At 42.3% G+C, this 25,582-nt stretch overlaps 1 protein-coding gene across 1 annotated transcript in view; it reads right to left on the bottom strand.

Annotated features, from left to right (window-relative positions):
- UCHL3 (ubiquitin C-terminal hydrolase L3) overlaps positions 1–25,406 on the bottom strand; it is a 52,095-nt gene extending 26,689 nt beyond the window's left edge. Inside the window, exons 1-6 of the mRNA XM_075852335.1 lie at positions 25,126–25,406; positions 25,034–25,066; positions 8,390–8,518; positions 6,820–6,976; positions 2,391–2,476; positions 738–785 (exon numbers count right to left, since the gene is read on the bottom strand). Coding sequence (XP_075708450.1) covers positions 738–785; positions 2,391–2,476; positions 6,820–6,976; positions 8,390–8,518; positions 25,034–25,066; positions 25,126–25,167 — 495 coding nt within the window. The 5' untranslated portion in view covers positions 25,168–25,406. The remainder of the gene's footprint in view (positions 1–737; positions 786–2,390; positions 2,477–6,819; positions 6,977–8,389; positions 8,519–25,033; positions 25,067–25,125) is intronic.
- Between the last annotated feature and the right edge of the window lie 176 nt (positions 25,407–25,582).

The raw sequence follows: 25,582 nt of genomic DNA, 5'->3' as shown, positions 1-25,582 counted from the left end.
AGATACAAACCATGGATGTCCAAGTGTCGCCATAGGATAAACAGAATGACAGATGTCCCTTACCACTCTACTAATGCATTTCAGATGGGATTTAACATGTGATCGAATATTCATTTACTTTTATATCCCCACATCAATACAAACCACATCTTAAAGGACCTGCACACAGGACAGATTATCTGCAGATTTTCTTGCGTAAAAATACCAATGCAAAATAGACAGTCCTAGTAAATCAGATGGCAGAATGTCAATTTATGTTTCATGTTTTCACTCCTTTCAATTCAATTTGCAGTGAAAACCGCAAAGATCTGCAAGCAAAATACACGTTTAACATGTACATTTTGGTGTGAAAACACAGAATTTACCGCAGAATACGCAGTCATATTTATAAATACATTTTCCATCCCGTGTGCAGATACCCTTACAATGGAGTCTGACAATCTTTCCATTACCACAACAAAGCGGAATTTCTAGATCCCACGTCGGTGTGCTCGCTTGCTCAGACCTTTCCTACACTTGCATGTGCATGTTTGTGAACATGTTTTAAACATGTGATGCTTTCAAGTATTTATATAGCGGCAGAACGCTGAATATACAAGAGATTTTTTACACCGATATATATTTCCACACTGAGGTTTCTTTTACATCTGAATGAACCGCATCAATGTCAAGTCTGTTCACTGAAACTTGGCAAGAGAGAACTGGGCACAAAACACAAAACAAATAAGAAGTCTTACCTCAGTCTGTCCCTCCTGAGCGCTGCTCTCATGTGTAACCCGAATACTCTGGAATAGGAGAACAACACAATAATCTTGTTAATAGGAACAGAAATACTTGTCTAAGCTACACAGCAATAAAACTAGACCACAGGAATACCAGGCATGTACAGACGGACAAACTCAAGATCCATTTTCCATTCAGAATCCACAATGTATCCAATAAGTAGTTGTTTACATATAGCTAGCTATTGGATGATTTCCATTCGGATTTAATAATTAAAACCATCGTGTCATAGATTCAGAATAATAGAGTGGTTCAGCAATAATGTAAATATATGTTACAAAACGAGTGTATACATTGGCCTACATTTATTAAGACTGGCATGTTTTATGCCAGTCTAGGTAAAGAAGGCAGTTTGGGTGATTTGAGCCAAGTTGAATACGTTTGATGACATTTTAATAGTCTTACAGTGAGGAAATTAAAACTACATCTGCTATGACCAGGTATAGATTTGTGGCAAAATTAACACCCTTTCCTCCGGCTTAACATAATAAACGCGGCCTAAACTATGTAGGATTTGGAGACCAGGTTTAATTTTCTTGTTGCACGCCAAATTTGGCCAGCAAAGTTGCAAATTTTGTTAAAATTTGGCATGTCATCACTTGCGACATTTTAGCAGCACAGCGTACGCCAAAACCTGGTGTACAATACTTAAAGGGAAATTGATGGCTTATTCTCAGGATAGGCCATCAATACCTAATCGGTGGGGGGTCCGACTCCCTGCACCCCCGCCGACGAGCTGTATTGAATGGCCGCAGCGCTCATATGAGCGCTGATTTCCCTTCATTCCTTATCTGCTCATACTGTGAATCGTCGACACACTGGTAGCGGTGGTTCACAGTATTACAGCCTTCTCCTATTCACTTGAATGCGAGGAGACTGTAATGTTGCGAACTGCTGCTACAAATGTGATTCACAGTACGAGCAGATAAGGAATGAAGGGGAAGCAGCACTCGTACAATCGCTGCAGCCCTTCAAAACAGCTGATCGGCAGGGGTGCCGGCAGTCAGACCCATACCGATCAGATATTGATGACCTATCCTAAGTATAGGCCATCAATTTCTTATGCCTGGACAATAAATGTGAGTTCACATTCTGCCTCTGCAAGGAGAGCAGCTGCAGGTTTTTCCTGGAAGGTGCCCACAAGGATGAGCTGACTTCAATAGATCTCAATGGAACTATGCTTGTCTGTGCAGATAACAAACACATCAGCAGCACACATCTTTCTCCTGACCTGATACTTTGTGACAATGTGTCAGTGTAAGGCCATATTCACATACATAGGGAAATGCTTTAAACTGTATGCCATAAAAAAAGTCGCCACTGACTTGCATTGTAAAAAAAAAAAGCATATACCAGGCTGTATATATTCTTGCAGTATCCACTTATATGGAAAAGTGCTGCAGCCTAAACTTTTCCAGACATAAAAATATGTACATAGTTTGCACTCAGCTGCACAGGTCTCACAGCAGAAATCACTAAAAGACTGGACCTTAAAAGGAATCATCCCAACTGGACAGCCCCTTCTTAGAATGAAGCCGCCAGGGCTGAGCTCATCGGTCAGCATCTCCAACCCTAGGTAAACACGGCAGAGCAGTTATAGTACGTACCTCATCCTTTTCTAGAAATTTGGCTCTTTCTTCGGGACTTAATGAGGTGGACTCATTTAGAAACTTTTTCAAAGCAGAGTCACTTTCTGGGAAAAAAAAACAAAACAAAAAAAAACCTGTCACAAGAGATAAACAGCTCCCATCCGGAATATATTGGGACTCTGGATGATCTGGCTTTTTAGGGACATATTTTTATTACTTACAGGTAGACTACTTTGTGGTCATAAAATTTATTTAAACTGTCCTGGGTTCGAATCTGACCACAGGACAACACCTGCATGGAGTTTGCATGTTCTCTCAAGGACCCCTCCACTTTATATAAAAACACCTGTATTATTATTGGAACATGGCAGTTGGGGGGGTCTAGTTTTGTATTATGGCCAAGGAACTTTAAAGGCATTATCCGGGGACCAAAAATTGCATTGCATTAATATTTTTATGTAAAAAGAAGTCACTTACTAATATACTTTAATTAAAAATTCAGTACTAAATGGTGCCGTTCAAACCCGGTGAAATGTTCCCGGAAGTTCTGGAGCTTTTCTAATATTCATGATGCACACCGACACGGCTCCACGTGACTGGGGGCTTCCAGTGCTGTTCGTGTCGGCGTGCTATCAATGGCATGACTGCAAGGGGCGGTCATATCGCCTATTGCTGGAGTCCCCGAGCACCAATTCAGCTAGCGCTTTGCTCGGGACTCCAGCACTGCTTCCGACATTTGGTCAGTGACTTCAGGGGTTTCCTATAGCTGGAGTTCTGGAGCAGAGCATCGGCTGATGCTCTGCCCGGGGACACTCCAGCACTGCTGCCAACATTACTGTCACTGTCCATATATGGACAGTGACGTCAGCAGCAGTATTGGAGTCCCCGAGCAGAACATCAGCCGATGCTCTGCCTGGGGACTCCCGTGCTGTAGCCAACATCGCGGTCCGTATATGGGCACCATGTCAGGTTTGAAGAGATTTTGAGGTGCCAAAACCGTAAAAACCACCCCCCAAATACACCATTTGGCAAACTGCACCCCTCAAGGAATTTATAAAAGGCATTTTAACCCCACACTGTTTTTTTTGCTGAATTAGGATCTAAAAATGAAAATCGATTTTTTTTTTCCAACAAAAGGTAGAAATCTTCAATATTTACAAGGCATAAGGGAGAAAAAGCACCCCAACACTTGTAAAGCAATTTCTCACGATTAAGGCAATACCCCATATGTGGTGATATACTTCTGTTTGGAAACACTACAGGGCTTAGAAGGGAAGGAGCATTATTTAGCTTTTGGAGCTCAAGTTTTGCTGGAATGGTTTGCGGCACCATGTCTCATTTGCAAAGCCCCTGCGGGACCAAAATCAGTGGAAACCACCCAAAAGTAAACATTTGGTAAACTATACCCCTAAAATAATTTATTGAGGGGTTTAGTGGGCATTTTGACCCCAGTTTTTTTTGCTGAATTTAGTGGAATTATGCTGTGAAATTGAAAATTTCCACGTTTTATCAGAAAAAATTAAATTAATTTTTTCCACTAAAATGTTGACATTTTTCCTTTCTACAAGGGTTAAAGGAGAAAAAGCACCCCAACATTTGTAAAGCAATCTCTCCCTAGTACGTTAATATCTCACATGTGGTCATAAAATGCTGTTTGGACACACGGCAGGGTTTAGAAAAGTAGGAGAGCTACTTGGCATGCAGATTTTGCTGGAATGGTCTTTGGGCGCCATGTTGCATTTGCGAAACCCCTGCCGGAGCAAATCAGTGGAAACTCCCCAAAAGTGACCCCATTTGGGAAACTACACCCCTGAAGGAACTTATGAGGGGTATAGTGGGCATTTTGACCCCACAGTTTTTTTGCCAAATTTATTGGAATTATTCAGTGAAATTGAAAATTACTTTTTTTCTGACAAGCAATAGAGGAGAAAAAGCACCCCAACATTTGAAAAGCAATTTCTCCCGATTATAGCAATGCCCCACACGTGGTCAGAAACTGCTGTTTGGACACACGTCCGGGCTCAGAAAGGCAGGAGCGCTATTTGGCATGCAGATTTTGCTGGCTTGGTCTTTGGGCACCATGTCGCTGGAAGCCCCAAGAAGTAACCCCATTTTAGAAACTACACCCCTCAAGGCATTTATCTTTTGGCTGGACAAGACAGGGCTCAGAAGTGAAGAGCATCATGTGCACTTGAAGCTTATTTTGGTGATTTTCACAGCATTGACCCACAATTGCAGGGCTCTGAGGTCAAATAGTAAAATAAACCCCCAAGTAGTGACACCTATTTTGCAAACTACACCCCTTAATGGATTTTAAGGGGTATAGTGAGCATTTTGACTCCACAAGTGTTTTTTCAATAGAAGTTAAAGCACAATTGCAACTTTCCACTGATATGCCATTTTAGTGCACAATATGTTGTGCCCAGTTTGTGCCACCAAAGACAAATCCCTCATAAAATGTTAAGACTGTTCTCCCAAGTATGGCAATGCCATATATGTGGACATAAATGGCTGTTTCGGCCCTTTGTAGGGTTCAGGAGCGAGGGAGCACCATTTGGCTTTTGGAGTGCAGATTTTGCTTGGCATTTAATCTGTTTGGGGTTTTGCTGGTATTTTAGTTCATAATGTGGGGGCATACGTGAGCTGTGCGGAGAACATCAGGGGCATAATAAGAGGGTACAATAATGCGGGAAAAAAAAATTATTCATAGATGTGTGGCCAGTGCCGCATTGATAAATGGTGCCAGATGTTGTCTGCTCTTGGAACACTGCACATTTTGTGTTGTCATATTCTGAGAGCCAGAACTTCTTTATGGTTTCTCCACTGGAGCGGTGTGAGGGCTTATTTGTTGCAGGACAATCTCTAGTTTTTATTGGTACCATTTTGGGGTACACGCAATCTTTTGACGGCGTTCACCGTGGGCTATAAATTAAAATTTTTGTATTTTATTCTGTGGGTCGATACGATTAGGGCGATACCAAATGTATATTGTTTAATTTATTTTTTGTGTCACTATAGTCCGAAAGCCATAACTTTAATTTTCAGTCCAAAAAGCTGTGTGAGGGCTTGTTTTGTTGCGGGACCGGTTGTAGTTTTTATTGGTACTGTTTTGGGGTACATGCGACTTTTTAATCACTTTTTATTTCATGTTTTGGGAGGGGAAGTAATGAAAAAAACAAAATAGCGATTCTGGCATTGTTTTTTTTTTTTTTGCGGTGTTCACCGTTGGGGAAAAATAACATTATACTTTTAGTTTGGGACGCGGCGATACCAAATGTGTACAAAGATCACACTGTAAATGACAGGTTACAGCGAGATTACGCTTGCTCTGCTGTAAGTACCACAGAAACGTTAACGAAGTGCCGGGAGTGTGAATAGACATCCCGTCCTGGCTGGAAGGAATGTCTAGTCACTGTCTAAACACTTCAATAACGTTAATATGTCAGTATAAGACACCACAAAGTAAACAACCCAGTGTCACTATGCGGTGACTAAATGAATGGAGAGGAGTGCATGACGCTGATTGGTCATACACTCCTCTGTACAACGCCCACTTGGTCTAAAGTAAAAACATGTCCACTTGGGCATTAAGAAACTCATTAGCATAAAGCTAAAATCGCTCCTAACGTGGTAAAAATAGATCGTTTTCTAAATAAAAAGCACTGCTGTCACCTACATTATAGCGCCCATCTCCTTATGTAGGAGATAGGGCACTTATAATGTGGTTACAGAGTTTCTTTAACTTGAAACATTTTTTTACACTTTTATTCAACTTTTTTTTTTGTCCCACTAGGGGACTTGAGGGCCTGCACCTTTGATCTTTTCTCGTATGTAGCAGACCAGGAGGCCATTGATAGGCCTCCAGTTCCCAGAGTAACGATCGGCATCATCACGATCACATCGTTTTGATGCCGATCTCTACAAACCACTAAGATGCCGCGATCGCTTTTGAACGCGGCATCTAAGTGGTTAGTGCCATTACAGCACGGCGTCAGCTGTAATATACAGCTGACACCCGCGGCTGATGTCGCATGCTCCGCTCCAGAGCCATCTTTCGGGGGGTGCCTAGCAGGCTTCTGTACTTGCCGGACAGGAGGCCATTGTTAGGCCTCCGGGCTGCCAGAGCAGTCATCGGAACTCCGCAATTGCATTGCAGGGTTCCGATCTGCTAGGAAACACCATAGATGCAGCGCTCGCTTTTATCGGGTTAATCGTCAGGATCGGAGACTAGCTCCGGTTCTGGCCTTGTCCCAGGGTGTCAGCTGTAATATGCAGCTGACACCAGCTTAACGACAACAACGTACTAGTATGTTGGATGTCATTAAGGGGTTAAGCACGTTTTTTTTTTATCTGGACAAGGTTATTGTAAAGGTGATTATTCACAGAGTCTGGTCTTATAGCACCACCTGGTGGTCACTTTCGGTTATGGAAAATCTAGGACGTTTACCAAAGCAGAGCTTGTCCCTGTTGTTTGCCACTGCATGAATGAGGCCAATTGTTCCACAGGCGTTGCTTATTGTCTGCTTCATGAAGTAAACAGCGGAATCCACATCTTGACCGTGGGATTTAATTTTTTCTTCCTCCTCGGCCCTGAAGTGTTCATACTGATTGGCAGAAAAAATAAAAGGATTTAATCAATGAATGTTATTTGCGACATTCTCACATCCACAGCTTCTAATATGTCATTCTTTGGCTTCAATGTTACAGTGTTCTGTTACACATGCACCGAGCCAAAAGCAAGCCTACTCCAGTAGAGGCAGAGTTTCTGCCATGAAGTGTATGGGACTTTTAGAAATCCTATTCACATGTTGCAGTAAAGAACAGAACAGTCTTTGGGGAATGATGCAGTTATTTCAAATTCCAGCCTGAACTATTTATCCTCAATTTGTGGTGTTATTGCTTCCTTTCTCTCATGCTTACTTAAAGAGGCTCTGTCACCAGATTTTGCAGCCCCTATCTGCTATTGCAGCAGATAGGCGATGCAATGTAGATTACAGTAACGTTTTTAATTTTAAAAAACTAGCATTTTTGGCCAAGTTATGACCATTTTTGTAGTTATGCAAATGAGGCTTGCAAAAGTCCAAGTAGGTGTGTTTAAAGTAAAAGTACAACTGGGCGTGTATTAGGTGCGTACATCGGGGCGTTTTTAATACTTTTACTAGCTGGGCGCTCTGAAGAGAAGTATCATCCACTTCTCTTCAGAACGCCCAGCTTCTGACAGTGCAGATCTGTGATGTCACTCACAGGTCCTGCATCGTGTCGGCCACATCGGCACCAGAGGCTACAGTTGATTCTGCAGCAGCATCAGCGTTTGCAGGTAAGTTGCTACATCGACTTACCTGCAAATGCCGATGCTGCTGCAGAATCAACTGTAGCCTCTGGTGCCGATGTGTCCTCGCTCGTCTGACACGATGCAGGACCTGTGAGTGACGTCACAGCGTGATCTCTCGAGAACACGCTGTCTGCACTGCCAGAAGCTGGGCGTTCTGAAGAGAAGTGGATGATACTTCTCATCAGAACGCCCAGCTAGTAAAAGTAGTAAACACGCCCCGATGTACGCACATAATACACGCCCAGTTGTACTTTTACTTTTCAACACGCCCAGTTGTACTTTTGCAAGCCTCATTTGCATAACTACAAAAATGGTCATAACTTGGCAAAAAATGCTCGTTTTTTAAAAATAAAAACGTTACTCTTATCTACATTGCAGCGCCGATCTGCTGCAATAGCAGATAGGGGTTGCAAAATCTGGTGACAGAGCCTCTTTAAATGGGAGAAAAATATGGAATATTTGTAAGAAAAAAAAAAAAGGCGTCTCCATAGGCAGTTGTTGGAATACTTCCCAGAAGTGTTCTGCTCACAACAGGTTACATAATGGTATGGTAGATGCATATGACGATATGACAGAGGAAGATTGAAGAGAACATACTACTCCATCAACAGAGTACTATAGGGTACTATAGGGTATGCCTAATGTGCACGTCTGTCACACGAGCAGTAGGTATATGGGAACTTACCTTTTCTGTTACGGGGAAGAGAAGTAAAAGCCCACAGACAGGGCGAGGAACCAAACTGAGCAGCTCAGGGTCTAGTCCATAGACATCTACAAACTGCCAACTAGTGCTAACACCCAATTGCTTGAGAAACTGCAAACAATATAAAAGGTTAAAAAAAAAAATGAATTAAACCAGATTGTACAATCTCACGGTGTCTTTTCTGTCTAATGATAGATGAACTACTGAGGCGACTACATGTTACACAAATACAAGCAAAATATATACCATAAGCCCAAATTTTGTAATCTAAAATATGACGGCATTGACAGGTTTTTATTTTCTATGGCGATTAAGTAAAACAAACAAAATCTAACATCTGAAGACTTATGCTGGCAGTTAGGTCATGTGAAAACTAGAATGCTTAAAAAAACTGATGTTATTACAGACAAATCAACAGCACCACATAGTGGTCATATTACATACTGCAGAACGGATGGAATAGACCTCACAAGAAATCACACCAATATATCTTATTCTGATCTAAAAAGAGGATATCTGGTCACCACCAAAATTTTGCATATAGTGCACACAGTCTGAGTGGTGGGTATTTATTAACTGGTTGAAGGATCCCCCACTGTATATATGCGGCGTGGTTTCTGCTTGCTGCCCAAGCATTTGGGCAGCTGAATGTAGGGTGCCCAGCAGTCTGAGACTGCTAGGGACCCTAAAGAGAATACAGAAGTGGGTTTTCACTGTTTCTATTAGTCACTGCTTTGTTCCGTCCGGAATTGCGGATGGAAAAATAAAAAAACGCAGCAGAACATAGTAGCAGCAAAGAGGATGAGATTTAACAAATCTCATCCACATGCTGCGTAAATACCGTGCAGAAAAAACGCTCAGAAATTGACCTGCGGTGCTGAAATTTATTCCGTAGCATGTTCATTGTATTTGCGTAAATGCTGCTTATTTGTTGTGAATTCAATGGGGAGCTAAATCCCACAACAAATAGCAGTTGTTGCGTTTTTTTGGAGTGGGTCCGCAGCGATCCCGCCGCAAAAAAATGCAACTTGGAAAAAAAAAAACGCCAGATACTTACCCAGAAGTCAGTGTTCCTTCCTCCAGCACGGCCTCCTGGGATTACTTTTCATGCCATGTAAGTTATGCAGAATGCATATGAAGGCATCTTCTAAAATGGTGTTGATGTTCAGGGAGCCGAAACCACCACCAATCTCCAGAAAGAAGGGATTGTATTGCGGAATGGGACTGGGACTGTACGCCACTGAAATAAATGGACTGTACTCAAACCCCTCTGCTCTCTTAAAGGCCCAATGCCAATTTGTCACGTGTATTTAAAAATGGACACAAATTTGCAGTTTTTTCCCATCATTATTGCGAAGAAAGCGCCAAAACTGTAAAAAAAACAACTAATCACAATGTTTCAAAACCTAAATGTGCTGATCTACCCTTATACCAAGAACCAGGCCCCCGAACAGAAGTAAACATGCATGCATTGGTGCCCTGAATGAAAATATGGGATAGGTTTAAATCGCGCTATATATATTATATACACACACACACACACACACACACACACCTTTCAGGTATCCCCATGCTTTGGATATATCTAGTTGACATTGTCCCTTTAAAATACAAGCATTACACAGATATACTGTAGGTATCGGATTGTGCTGAATTGATCATGCAGAATTCCTGAGACATCTGAATGCTTTTGTAAAGACCCTTTATAAGTAAGGGTATGTTCACACGCACTATTTACGGACGTATATCGGGCGTTTTTGCCCCGAATTACGTCCGAAAATAGCGCCTCAATAGCGCTGACAAACATCTGCCCATTGAAAGCAATGGGCAGACGTTTGTCTGTTCACACGAGGCGTAATTTACGCGCCGCTGTCAAATGACGGCGCGTAAATAGACGCCCGCGTCAAAGAAGTGACCTGTCACTTCTTTGGCCGTAATTGGAGCCGTTATTCATTGACTTCAATGAATAGCAGCGCCAATTACGTCCGTAATTGACGCGGCGTTCAAGCGCCTGCACATGCCGTTACGGCTGAAATTACGGGGATGTTTTCAGGCTGAAACATCCCCGTAATTTCAGCCGTTACGGACGCCCTCGTGTGAACATACCCTAAGAGTAGCGGTAGAATCACACCAGCGACATCACAACCAGGGAACATTTAGGCTTTGTCCACAACGTGCAGATTTGCATGTATTTTTTAAGACAAAACCAGGAATGGAACCTAAACATATATAAAGGAAGGCCTTAGAAGTCTGCTCTCCTGGATGCAATTTTGGTTTTGGCTTAAAAAAAAAATGCATGCAAAATCTGCACTGTGTAGACAAGGCCTAACTGATACTACCAGAACCAGGGGAAAAATGTGCATTTTGGGCTCTTTGCAAGTAACCGTCCAATGAAGATGCATCAACATGAACTTCAAACCAAACCATCAAGTTGCTGCAGCTGTGTAGCAGGACAGGAGCCCAGACGACGGGTAAAAAACAAACACAGTGTCAGGTCCATTCTGTCTCCTGTATAACCTTAGGTTGTAGGTAGGACTTGATGTGTAGACGCCATGCTTTATAAACTAGATGTCATGAAGTCAGCTCACATTATCTACTGAGTACAGAAACCTGAATCACCGTGTATCAGCAGCCATACAAGCTGTTAAATGCTAGGAGTATTACAATAAACCTGCGGGTAACGTCACTGGGGCGGATCAGTAATGTGTGGGCTGTGATGTGCACAAGTAACCAGCACTATACTGCTGAAATGAAAAATAACGAAAAAAGGGTAACAAGACGGACCCACTATAAAAGTCAATGGGGAAAATAAAAAATATACAGATGATAATCCATCATGGATCCTATAAAAACCAAAGCCATAACGCCAGTGTGAACAGTGCCTGACAGGTGAGAAGTCTGGTTGCAGCCAGTCACGAATAGGTAGAGAAGGAGCTTCCCACCTGGCGAACCACTTCAGCTGGGAAGATGAGGAGCGCCAATTATAAATTTACTCATGTCAATGAGGATAAAAAATAATATTAACTATTAAATATTTTTAATATACCTTATGAATTATCATGCAAGATAGTAACTCCTACGTAATCTAATATCCATACGATAAAATATTAAACAGGCTTATCGGTCTTATGTAAACAATAAGCACTGTATAATTAAAAGCTATGTAACATTCTAACATATAAAAACATTGTGGATTATAGACGCAGAAGCTGAAAACCCATCCTGATCGATTCCTGCTCACAGCGAAGAGAAAATAAAAAAATAAATAAAAAAAAAAGTTATGGCTCTGGTGAGGCGGCGATAACAAAAAAAGGCAAAAAGAAAACAAAACATCCTGACGTGCAGGCCAGAGTTGTAAAACATACAAAAGCTATATAAATTTGGTGTCAACATAATCGTACTGACACACATAAAATATTTAAAAAATATATATAGTAGGGTTGCACAATGCATCGAAACTTCGATACTGTTTTGATACCGCGCACCCTCAAACGGTTCAATACCTTTATTTCATATATTTCTATACTATAATTAGCTGTAAAGCTGTACAGCTTAGTAACACATGAATGTTGTTAGTGTGGGGCTGCGTATTGCAGCCATTGCCACGTTCCCGAGAAGTGCGTGCGCGGTCAGCATGATGTGACGCGACCAGCGCTGCACTAACGATTGCCGGCACTGAAGACAGAGAACATGGCAGGCGCACTACAAAACATCCCCATGTTCTGTCTTCAGTGCCGCGCCACCGCTCATTAGTGCAGCGCCGGCCGTATAGCCTCATGCTGACCACGCGCGCACGCACTTACTGTCAGGAGCGGGGCAATCGCTGTATTACACAGCTAAGCTTTGATCTCCACCGCTATTCCCCTGAATGCTGCGATCAAAGCTGACCGCAGAATTCAAGGGGTAAATGAGAAGGGGGGTGCCCTTTGGATCCCTGTGATCGAGGGACATACCATATATGGGCAGACACAGGGTCCATTGAAGGACCCCAGGGCTGTATGACCATATTTCCTGTTAGGGCATACTTGGGTATGTCCTAACAACTGCCTGTGTACTATCCGTACACAGGTTAATGTACTGGTATATAGATATATGGCAGGATATTATTTTATTTTTTTAACTTTAAAGAGGCTCTGTCACCAGATTTTGCAACCCCTATCTGCTATTGCAGCAGATAGGCGCTGCAATGTAGATTACAGTAACGTTTTTATTTTTTTAAAACGAGCATTTTTGGGCGAGTTATTACCATTTTTGTAGTTATGCAAATGAGGCTTGCAAAAGTCCAAGTGGGTGTGTATTATGTGCGTACATCGGGGCGTTTTTAATACTTTTACTAGCTGGGCGCTCTGATGAGAAGTATCATCCACTTCTCTTCACAACGCCCAGCTTCTGGCAGTGCAGATCTGTGACGTCACTCACAGGTCCTGCATCGTGTCGGACACATCGGCACCAGAGGCTTCAGTTGATTCTGCAGCAGCCTCGGCGTTAGCAGGTAAGTCAATGTAGCTACTTACCTGCAAACGCTGATGCTGCTGCAGAATCAACTGTAGCCTCTGGTGCCGATGTCTCGCTCGTCTGACACGATGCAGGACCTGTGAGTGACGTCACAGCGTGATCTGGCAGAAGCTGGGCGTTCTGAAGAGAAGTGGATGATACTTCTCATCAGAACGCCCAGCTAGTAAAAGTAGTAAACACGCCCCGATGTACGCACATAATACACGCCCACTTGGACTTTTACTTTTAAACACACCCACTTGGACTTTTGCAAGCCTCATTTGCATAACTACAAAAATGGTCATAACTTGGCAAAAAATGCTCGTTTTTTTAAAAATAAAAACGTTACTGTAATCTACATTGCAGCGCCGATCTGCTGCAATAGCAGATAGGGGTTGCAAAATATGGTGACAGAGCCTCTTTAAAGTAATATTAAATAAAAAATAAATATACACTTATTTTTTTTTTTTACAATAAACATTAACCCCTTTATGACTGAGCCTGTTTTGGCCTTGAGGACAAAGACGATTTTTTCAAATCTGACATGTGTTACCTTATGTAGTAATAACTTGGGAATGCTTTTACCTATCCAAGTGATTCGGAGATTGTTTTCTCGTGACATATTGTACTTTATCTTAGTAAAAAAATTTGGTCGATAAATTCAATATTTGTGTGTTAAAAACACCTAAATTTAGAGAAAATGTGCAAAAATTAGCATTTTTCTAAATTTTAATGTATCGGCTTGTAAGACAGACTGTAATATCACACAAAATAGTTACTATTTCATATATCCCATAGGTGTACTTTATGTTTGCATCTTTGTTTGATCATTCTTTTATTTTTCTAGGACGTTACAAGGCTTAGAACTTTAGCAGCAATTTCTCATATATTCAAGAAAATTTCAAAAGGCTATTTCTTTCAGGGACCAGTTCAGTTCTGAAGTGGCTTTGAGGGACTTGTATATTAGAAAGTCCCCATAAATACCCCATTTTGAAAACTGCACCCCTCAAAGTATCCAAAACAACATTCATTAAGGCCCCATGCACACAAACGTGTTTTTGCGTCCGCAATTCCCCCGAAAATCCACGGGAGAATTGCGGACCCATTCATTTCTATGGGCCCATACACACTATCCCTGTTTTCACGGGTCCCCGCATGTCCACAAATCCGTGCCGCACAAACTCAGGACATGTCTTATTACGGCCCGCAAATTCAATGCGGACATGCCCATAGAAGTCAATGGGCCCGTGGAAAATGCGGGTACACCTCAGTGTGTCAACCGCAGTTTGCGGATTTGCGGAAGTGTTGCTAGGCGACGACCGGGAATGAGTTCTGTCGTCATCCTGTTTTACCTAGGCTTTTTTTTTTTATCCGCATTTTGCGGATTACATTCGGATGAACTGCGGATTACATACAGATAAACTGCGGAGGACATTTTCACGGAACACGGTCCTGGAATTTGCGGACCAGAAAAACATTACGGTCGTGTGCATGAGGCCTAAGTGTTTTAACCCTTTAGACGATTCTCAAGAATTAAAGAAAAATAGAGAGGAAATTTACAAATGTCATTTTTTTTTTGCCAAAATTAATTTGTAAGGCTATGTTCACACGGGGTATTTTGCCGAGTTTTTTGACGCAGAAACCGCGTCGCAAAACTCGGCAGAAACGGCCCGAGAACGCCTCCCATTGATTTCAATGGGAGGCGTCGGCGTCTTTTTCCCGCGAGCAGTAAAACTGCCTCGCGGGAAAAAGAAGCGACATGCCCTATCTTCGGGCGCTTCCGCCTCCGACCTCCCATTGACTTCAATGGGAGGCAGGAGAAAGCGTATTTCTCGCTGTTTTATGCCCGCGGCGCTCAATGGCCGCGGGCAAAAAAACGGCACGATAATTGCCGCGAAAATCGGCGTGCAGGGAGAGGAATATCTGCCTCAAAGTTCCAAACGGAATTTTGAGGCAGATATTCCTCCCCCAAAATACTCCGTGTGAACATGGCCTAATACAGTTTTTTCTGTAACACAGAAGATTTTACCAGAGAAATACAACTCAATATTTATTGCCCAGATTCTGCAGTTTTTTTTTTAAATATCCCACATGTGGCCCTAGTGTCCTAATGGACTGAAACACAGGCCTCAAAAGCAAAGGAGCACCTAGTGGATTTTGGAGTCTCCTCTATATATGTAGATTTTAGGCACCATGTCAGCTTTGAAGAGGTCTTGTGGTGCCAAAGCAGTAAACAAAAAAAAAAAAAAAAAAAAAAGGACCCCATTTTGGAAACTACACCCCTCAAAGAATTTGTCTAGGGTATAGTTGGCCTTTTCACCTCACAGTATTTTTGCTAAATGTATTTGCATTAGTCTGTGAAGATGAAAATCTACTTTTTTTTTCTGAAAAAAAAGTAGAAAGTTAATTTTTACAAGGAATAAAAAAAAAAAAAAACCAGCATTTATAAAGCAATTTCTCCCGTTTACGGCAATACCCCATATGTGGTAATAAACTGCTGTTTGGACCCACAGCAGGGCTCAGAAAAGAAGGAGTGTCATTTGGATTTTGGAGAGCAGATTTTGCTGGAATCGTTTTCAGTGCCGTGTAGCATTTGCAATGAACCGGAAGGCACAAAACAGTCGAAACACCCCCCCTCCCACCCACACACACAAAAGTGACCCCATTTTGAAAACTAAACCCTCAAGGAATTTATCTAGGGGTATAATTAGCATTTTGACTCCACAGGTTTTTTTGCTAAATGTATTTAACCCCTTCCCGCAAAATCACGTACAGTTACGTCATGGGAGATGGACTGTTCCCGCATCTCGACGTAACTGTACGTCATGGAGATGAAGCTGGCTCAGGAGCTGAGCCAGCGACATCACCGCCGGGTGACAGCTGTATGTTACAGCTGGCACCCTGAGGTATCGGGCAGGACCGGAGCTAGCCTCCGATCCGACCGATTAACCCCTCACATGCTGCGTTCAATAGAGATCGCTGCATGTGAGGAGTTTATAGACACCGGCGCTCCAGCAGCGTGATCGCTGGGTTGCCGGTGGCTGCAAAGGCGATCGGAGGGCTAATGCTTACCTCCCGGTCCGCCAGCAACGGAATCCTCCTATGCCCCGTCGTCGGCGGGGCCCAGGAGGCTTCCGGTACCATCGGCAAGATGGCGCCGGCTCAGCTTCCGGCTCAGAAGCTGAGCCAGCGTCATCAGCAGTGGGTGTCCGCTGTATGTTACAGCGGACACCCCGATCTATCGCCAGGAACCGGAGCTAGCTCCGATTCCTGGCATTAACCCCTTCAATGCAGCGATCCATTGTGATCGCTGCATCCTAGAGGTTTTAGCAAATCGGCAGCCTTGCCACGCGATGGCAAGGCTGGCGACTGCTACCATGGCAACAGGAGCCCTAACAATGGACTCCTGTCTGCCATTACGTAAACTGATTAGGCCCCGCCCAGAGCCTGATCGGCTTGCTGTCAGTGAACAACTGACAGTTCTAATACATTGCACTACATAGGTAGTGCAATGTATTAGAACATCAAACAAACAGTTGGACCTTCAAGTCCCCTAGTGGGACTAAAGAAAAGTGTCAAAAAAAGTGTCAAAAAAGTAAAAATAAAAGTTGTAAAAAATACAATAAAAGTTTCAAATAATAACACAAAACACAATCGCCCTTTTTCCCTTATCAAGTCATTTATTATTGAAAAAAATAATAAAGCCATACATATTTGGTATCGCTGCGACCGTAACGACCTGAACTATAAAAATATTATGTTATTTATTCCGCACAGTGAACGCCGTAAAAAAAATAACTAAAAAATACTGACATAATTGCTATTTTTTGGTCACTTTGTCTTCCAAAAATTGAAATAAAAAGTGATCAAAAAGTCGCATGTACCTAAAAATGGTACCTATAAAAACTATAACTCGTTTCGCTAAAAACAAGCCCTCATACAGCTCCGTCCACAAAAAATTTAAAACCGTTATGGTTCTCACAACTTGGCGACAGAAAAAATCCATTCTCTTTACAAAAGTTATTTTATTGTGCAAAAAGTTGTAAAACATAAAAAGTTCTATAAATGAGGTATCACCGGAATCGGACTGACCCGCAGAATAAAGGTAACATGTCATTTATAACGCATGGTGAACGCCGTATAAAAAGAACTAAAAAAATATGCCAGAATTGCTGTTTTTTGGTCACCTTGCCTCCCCAAAAAAAAAAGGATAACAAGTGATCAAAAAGTCGCGTGTACCCCAAAATGGTACCAATAAAAACTACAGCTCATCCCACAAAAAAAAACAGCCCTCATACCACCACGTCTATGAAAAAATAAAATTAGTCAAGGCACCAATAAGCCAGGAAATAAAAATATGCAGTTGTGCCGGCCCGAGGGGAACATTTCTTCTGTTTCAAGTGGCGAATTATCAATGCCCCTAAAATTAGGGATCCAGGAAGGGGAGGGGCCAAACATATCTGCTGGAAGCGATGGTGCCCGTATTATACCAGGACAACACTACCCAGCAAAATTCCCCAAACTTCAAAGGTGCGGAGTGCGGACCAAAAGGGGGATAAGTAAAGACCATTTATTAGTGCGACACCGGCCTGTGCAGAAAGGATTGTGTCACAGCGTAACACACATCTATGGATTATTTTATTGTTTTTTTTTACACCACTATACCACCTGACTATGCCCCTTATATACTCCGCCCACCTTACATGTACCCCCACATTATAAACGGAAACACGAGTAAGACTCCAAACAAAACTACTACAAGCAAAATCCACACTCCAAAAGCCAAATGGCTCTACCTCCCTTCTGAACCCTACAGTGTGCCCAAACAGCAGTTTACTTCCACACATATGGCATCGCCATACCCGGGAGAACCCTTTTAACAATTTTTGGGGTGTGTGTCTCCAGTGGCACAAGCTGGGCGCCACATATTGGCATATCGATTGAAAAACCATTTTCACTCTGCAATATCACGTGCACACGAATTTCTGCCAATCACCTGTGGGGTTAATATGCTCACTACACCCCTAGGTGAATACCTTGAGGGGTGTAGTTTCCAAAATGGGGTCACTTCTGGGGGGGATCCACTGTTTTGGTCCCACAGGGACTTTGCAAATGCGACATAGCGCCCAGAAACCAATCCAGCAAAATCTGTACTCCAAAAGCCAAATGGCGCTCCTTCCCTTCTGTGCCCTACTCTGTGCCTAAACATCAGTTTATGACCACATATGTGGTATTGCCGTACACAGGAGAAGTTGCTTTACAAGTGTTGGGGTGCTCTTTTACATTTATTTGTTGAGAATATGAAACATTTTCAGCTAACGCTACGTCTTATTGAAGAAAAAGGATTTTTTTTTAATTTTCACTGCCCAATTCTAATAAAATCTATGAAACACCTGTGGGGTCAAAATGCTCACTACACCCCTAGATGGATTCCTCAAGGGGTGTAGTTTCGTGAATCGAGTCACTTTTGGGGAGTTTCCACTGTACTGGTACCTTAGGAGCTTTGCAAAAGTGACATGGTGTCAAGAAACCAATCCAGCAAAATCTGTGCTCCAAAAGCCAAATGGCACTCCTTCTCGTCTGATCCTTGCCGTGTGCCCAAACAGCAGTTTATAACCACAAATGGGGTATTGCCGTACTCCAGAGAAATTGCTTTACAAATGTTGGGGTTCTTTTATTCCTTTATTTGTTGAGAAAATGAAAAATTTTGAGCTAAAGCTACGTCTTATTGGAAAAAAAGGATTTTTTTTATCTTCACTGCCCAATTCTAATAAAATCTATGAAACCCCTGTGGGTTCAAAATTCTCACTACACCCCTAGATGGATTCTTCAAGGGGTGTAGTTTTCTAAATGGAGTAACTTTTTTGGTCCCTTAGGGGCTTTGCAAATGCGACGTGGTCTCCGCAAACCATTCCTGCTAAATTTGAGCTCCAAAAGCCAAATGGCGCTCTTTCCCTTCTAAGCTCTGCCGTGTGTCCAAAAAGCCGTTTATGACCACATGCGGGGTATTGTTTTACTCGGGAGAAATTGCTTTACAAAACTAGTGGTGCATTTTCTCCTTTTAGTCCTTGTGGAAATTAGAAAAAATTAGCTAAACCTACATTTTCTTTGAAAGAATGTAGATTTTCATTTTCACGGCCTACTTCCAATAATTTCTGCAAAAAACCTGCGGGGGCCAAAATGCTCACTATACCCCTAGATAATTTCCTCAAGGGGTATAGTTTCCAAAATGGTGTCACTTTTGGGGAATTTCCACTGTTTTGGTGCCGCAAGAGCCCTTCAGACCCGACATGGAGCCTAAAATATTTTCTAATATAAAGGAGGCCCCAAAATCCTCTAGGTGCTCCTTTGCTACTGAGGCCGGTGCTTCAGTCAATAAGTGCACTAGGGCCACATGTGGGGTATTTCTAAAAACTGCAGAATCTGGGCAATAGATATTGAGTTGCATTTCTCTGGTAAAACTTTCTGTGTTACAAAAAAAATAGATGAAAAATGAATTTCTGCAAAAAAAAAAAGAATTTTGAAAATGTCACATCTACTTTGCCTTAATTCCTGTGAAACATCTAAAGGGTTAAGAAACTTTCTAAATACTGTTTTGAATACTTTGAGGGGTGAAGTTTTTAAAATGGGGTGACTTATCGAGGGTTTCTAATATATAAGGCCCTCAAAGCCACTTCACAACTTAACTGGACCCTGTAAAAATAGCCTTTTGAAATTTTCTTGAAAATGTGAGAAATTGCTGCTAAAGTTCTAAGCCTTGTGATGTCATAGAAAAATAAAAGGATGTTCAAAAAACGATGCCAATCTAAAGTAGACATATGGGTGATGTTAATTAGCAACAATTTTGTGTGGTATTACCATCTGTCTTACAAGCTGATACATATAAATTTAGAAAAATGCAAATTTTTGCAATTTTTCGCTACATTTTGGTGTTTTTCACAATTAAATACTTAATGTATCGAGCAAATTTTGCCAGTAACATAAAGTCCAATGTGTCACGAGAAAACAATCTCAGAATCGCTTGGATAGGTAAAAGCATTCCGGAGTTATTACCACATAAAGTGAAACATGTCAGATTTGAAAAAATTGGCTGTGTCCTGAAGGCCAAAACAGGCTGTGTCTTGAAGGGGTTAAATTAGTCTGTCAAGATGAAAATCTAATTTTTTTCTGAAAATTTTTTAGAAATTGTACATTTTTACAAGGAATAAAGGACAAAAAACACCCCAGCATTTGTAAAGCAATTTCTCCCGATTAGGGCAATACCCCATATGTGGTCATAAATGGTTATTCATTAGAAATGAACCCCTTACTGACATTCGCTGTATATATAAACGGTGCTGTCGGGCAGGGCTTCCCGCAAAAAACAGTACCATTACGTCACGGTGATAGTGCGGGCTCAGTAGCGGAGCCCGCACCATCACCGCCTGGTGCCAGCTGTATGTTACAGATGGCACCCTGATGTAACGGCCAGGACCAGAGCTAGCATCCGATCAGGCTAATTAACCCCTCAGATGCAGCGTTCAATAGAGATCGCAGCATGTGAGGAGTTTATAGCCACCGGCACTCCAGCAACATGATCGCTGGGTTGCCGGTGGCTGCAATGGCAATCGGACGCCTAATACTTACCTCCGGGTCTGCCAGCAACGGAAGCCTCCTATGCCCCGCTCGCCGGCAGGGCCTAAAAGGCTTCCGCTACCATTGGCTTCTGAGCCGGCGTCATCAGCAGTGGGTGCCCGCTGCATGTTTACAGCGGACACCCCGCTGTATCGGCAGGAACCGGAGCTAGCTCCGATTCCTGCCATTAACCCCTTCGATGCAGCGATCCAATGCGATGGCAAAGCTGCTGACTGCTACTATGGCAAGAGGAGGCCTAACAATGGCCTCCTGTCTGCCATTACGGAAGTCGATTAGGCCCCGACCGGAGCCTGATCGGCTTGCTGTCAGTGAACAACTGACCGTTCTAATACATTGCACTACCTATCAAACAGTTGGATCTTCAAGACACCTAGTGGGACTAAAGAAAAAAGTGTAAACAAAAAAAAAAAAAAAAAAAAAAAAAAAAAGGGTAAAAATAAAAGTTGTAAAAAATAAAATAAGTTTCAAGTAATAACATAAAACACGATCACCCTTTTTCCCCTATCAAGTAACTTATTATTGAAAAAAAATAATAAAGCCATACATATTTGGTATCGCCTCGTCCGTAACAACATGAACTATAACAATATTATGTTATTTGTCCCGCGCAGTGAACGCCGTAAAAAAAAAAAAAACAACTAAAAAATAATGCCAGAATTGCTTTTTTTTTGGTCACGGTCTTCCAAAAATTTAAATAAAAAGTAATCAAAAAGTCGCATGTATCCAAAAGTGGTACCTCTAAAAACTATAGCTCGTCTCGCAAAAAACAAGCCCTCATACAGCTCCGTCAATGAAAAAATTAAAACTTATGGCTCTCACAACTTGGCGACAGAAAAAATACATTCTTTTTACAAAAATTATTTTATTCTGCAAAAAGATGTAAAACATAAAAAAATTCTATAAATTTGGCATCATCGGAATCGTACTTACCTACAGAATAAAGTTAACATGTAATTTATGACGTAAACGCTGTATAAAAAAAAACTATGCCAGAATTGCTGGTTTTTGATCACATTGCCTCCCAAAAAAAGGATAACAAGTGATTAAAAAGTCGCATGTACCCCAAAATGGTATAAATAATAACTACAGCTCGTCCTGCAAAAAAACTGCCCTCATATCAATAAGGGCTTATTCAGACGAATGTTATATACGTCTGTGCAACGCGCGTAATTTTCACGCGCGTCACACTGACCTATATTAGTCTATGGGGCCGTGCAGACATGTGCGTGATTTTTACGCAGCGTTAGTCCGCTGCGTAAAAGTCACGACATGTCCGTTCTTTGAGCGTTTTTCGCGCATCACGCACCTATTGAAGTCAATGGGTGCGTGAAAACCACGCATGTCACACGGAAGCACTTCCGTGCGAACAGCGTGGTTCGCGCAACAGCTGTCAACAGCTGCTTTTCTGTTTACAAAAATCCAAATGGAGTGTCATAATGATGGCGGCTGCACGAAAAGCACGCAGCCGCGCATCATATGCTGATGCCACACGGAGCTGTTAAGTGCTCTTTGCGCACGCAAAACGCAGCGTTTTTTGCGTGTGCAAAACGCACACGCTCGTGTGAATCTAGCCTTAGTCTATGAAAAAATAAAAACGAGTTAAGGCTCCAATAAGTCAGGAAAGAAAAATAAGCAGTTGTGCAGGCCTGAGGAGAAGATTTCTTCTGTTTCTGCAAGTGCGGAGTGTGGACTAAAAGGGGGATAAGAAAGGACATTCATCAGTGCGACACTGACCTGTGCATAAAGGATTGCTTCACAGCATAACAAATATTCATAGATTATTTTGTTGTTCACCCCATTATTATACCACCTGACTATGCCCCTGATGTACTCCGCACAGCTTACATATGTCCCCACCTCATAAACTGAAATACCAGTAAAACTCCAAACAGAACAACTACCAAGCAAAATCCACATGGCACTCCCTCCCTTCTGAGCCCTAGTGTTCCCAAACAGCAGTTTACTTCCACATATATGGCATCGCCATACCCGGGAGAACCCTTTTAAAAAAAATTGGGGTGTGTGTCTACAGTGGCATAAGCTGGGCACGACATATTTCCCACTGAAATGTCACATCTAGGGGAAAAAAAAATAATTTTTACTTTGCACCATCCGCAGCGCAATCATTTATGGAAAAGACCTGTGGGGTGAAAATGCTCACTACACAAATAAATGCCTTGAGGTGTGCAGTTTCCAAAATGGGGTCACTTCTCAGCGGTTTCTTTTATTATTTTACATCAGAGCCTCTGCAATTGTGAACCAATACTGTGTAAGTTTCCAAATTAGGCCTCAATTTCGCATGGTACTCTTTCACTTCTTAGCCCTGTCGATAGTCCAGGCAAAAGATTAGGGCCACATGTGTGATGTTTCTAAAACCGGGAAACACAGCATAATAATTAGAGAGCTGTCTTGTTATGGTGGCACCACATATTAGCATATCTATGGAAAAAATAAAATTTTCACTCTGCAACATCGAGTGCACGCTAATTTTTGCAAAACACCTGCGTGGTTAACATGCTCGCTACACCCCTAGGTGAATACCTAGAGGGGTGTAGTTTCCAAAATGGTGTCACTTGTGGGGGGGGGGGTCCTCATAAGCTTCCGTACATGGCAGCCCGGAGGCCATTATTATTCCGCCTCCGGTTGCCATGGCAACCATCGGCAGCCCCCGTGATTTCATATGGGGGCTGCCGATCTGCTCTAAACTCCTTAAATGCGGCGATCGCAATCGACCACCGCATCTAAGGGGTTAACTGCCAAAATCAGCGGTGACGAGCCGCTGATCGGCAACAGGGAATGCAGGGCAGATACCCTGCAGCTAATCGCCGCTGCGGAGCTGTTAACTGTCAAAGTACAGACGTAACTGCACGTCAAGGTGCGCAAAGTTACTGCTCACCTTGACGTGCCGTTACGTTAAGGTGTAGGAAGGTGTTAAAATAGGTCTCAAAACAGAAGATATACACATATTCGGTAACGTCATGACTGTAATAACACATTTATAGCATCATTCACGTTTACACTGTTATAAAATAAAAAAAAACTGCTTTATTTCACTTATTAATAGTAATTAACCCCATCATGTACCTCACACATTAACCCAATGTTGTCCATTATGACTGAGTAACATGATGGGTTCATTACTATTAACGTGAGGCACATGGAGGTTCAAAATCACACCACGTGCCTCACATCAGAAAATGGAAGAACTTTTTTATTATTATTATTGTTGGCAAAGTATCATTTTGGCATAGAGTATCCCAATACTACACAAAGTATCGGTATCAAAGTCCAAATTCTGGTATTGTGATAACCCTACTATACAGGGGGTGTAGTTTCCAAAATGGGGTCACTGCTGGGGGGTTTGCACTGTTTTGGCACCTCAGGGGCTTTGCAAATGCGCCATGGTGTGCGCAAACAATTCCAGCAAAAAAACGCGCTCCAAAAGCCAAAGCACTTCTTCCCTTCTGAGCTCTGCAGTGTGTACAAAAAGCAGTTTATTACCACATATGGGGTATTGCTGTACTCTGGAGAAATTGCTTTACAAACATGGCGTTCTTTTCCTCCTTTATTCCTTGTGAAAATGAAAAATTTTGAGCTAAAGTCTTAATGGAAAAAAAATAATTATTTTCACGTCCCAATTCTAATAAATTTTGTAAAATAATTTGTGTGGGCTAAGTGCTCACTATACCATTAGAGGATTTTCTCATGGGGTCTAGTTTCCTAAATAGAGACACTTCTCAGGAGTTTCTACTGTGCTGGTACCTCTGGGGCCCTGCAAATGTGATATGGTGCCGAGAAACCAATCCAGCAAAGTCTGTGTATCAAAAGCTAAATAGCGCTCCTGTCCTTCTGAGCCCTGCCGTGTTGCCAAACAGCAGTATGTGACCACATGTGGGGTATTTACAAACTCTGGTAAATTTGCTTTACAAATGCTGCGGGGGGGGGGGGTCGATTTCTTCTTTGTCCTTCTAGGGGAGAATACGGCGCCTCGCAGCGGCACTATATGGGAGTACACAGAGCTTGTACAGGTCAGTAATGCGGAACCGCAGGGCAGAGTTTCGCTCTATAGGGTCTATACGCGCGGTAATGTGAATAGAAGTAAAATATTATATAAAGTGTTTACTGTTCTATTGACGGGTAAGAAAGAAATAATCTCTTCAGTTTACACGGTCATTTTCTTGTTGTTTCACTCTGCGATGAGTAATGGCTGCTACACCCATCGCTGCTACACCCAATGATTATCAAGTCATTTTTACATGGAAGGGTAAATCCACCATTGCGGTGACTGGATGTCTGACATATACATTTCTCCTCAGAATCTGGCAACAAACCGCACGTTCTGTGTGAATATGGCGGCAGCAATACAGTCCCTGTTTGGATGTCATACTTTGCTTATAAGGGATGTGACAGACATATGTAACGTCCTCACTCTTCACCACATACTTACAACTCAGTATAAAGAATAGTGGAAAGGAAGGTGTATTCCCACTCACTCACCTGGTTCATAACCTGCAAGAAAACAGATAGAGACTGTTATATACTTATAATGGACCCACACAGCGGGGACGCACAGGCCAGCAGTCACTTACATCTGGATTGGCCTCCAGCGGCAGCCAGCGCATAGACTGCATGATTCCTATTATACTCAATGGACGCTAATCTGACAGCACACTCTCTCTTTAGTCTTCCTTCTCCTAAACTTCACCCATGGACCACTTTATCTTTCACATACAGGGGGGGGGAGAATTTATATAGTGTAACTATGCACAAAGTTAAATGTTGCTTAAAAATCCACAGAGGAGCAAATACTTTTATTAAAATTTGAACCAAAACTAGCACAATTTATTTAGCTTTAATGTACAGTACGGAAAAGAACGTGTTCTCCCCCCTGCAGTCGACTACGAATGGACTAGTCTCCAACCTGGGAGCGGGTTGTGGAAAGCAGACTGCCCTATAGACTTTTGAGTTGGGACATGTGGCATCGCAGGGGGCGTGGTACTCTGAACACGCCCGTTACTTTGCGTTCCAAGCCTCTAAGTGGACGCA

Source organism: Rhinoderma darwinii, chromosome 2, assembly GCF_050947455.1.
Source record: "Rhinoderma darwinii isolate aRhiDar2 chromosome 2, aRhiDar2.hap1, whole genome shotgun sequence".
Classification (NCBI taxonomy): Eukaryota; Metazoa; Chordata; class Amphibia; order Anura; family Rhinodermatidae; genus Rhinoderma; species Rhinoderma darwinii.
The sequence above is the reverse complement of the archived record's forward strand: the minus strand, read 5'-3'. Positions and strand labels throughout refer to the sequence as shown.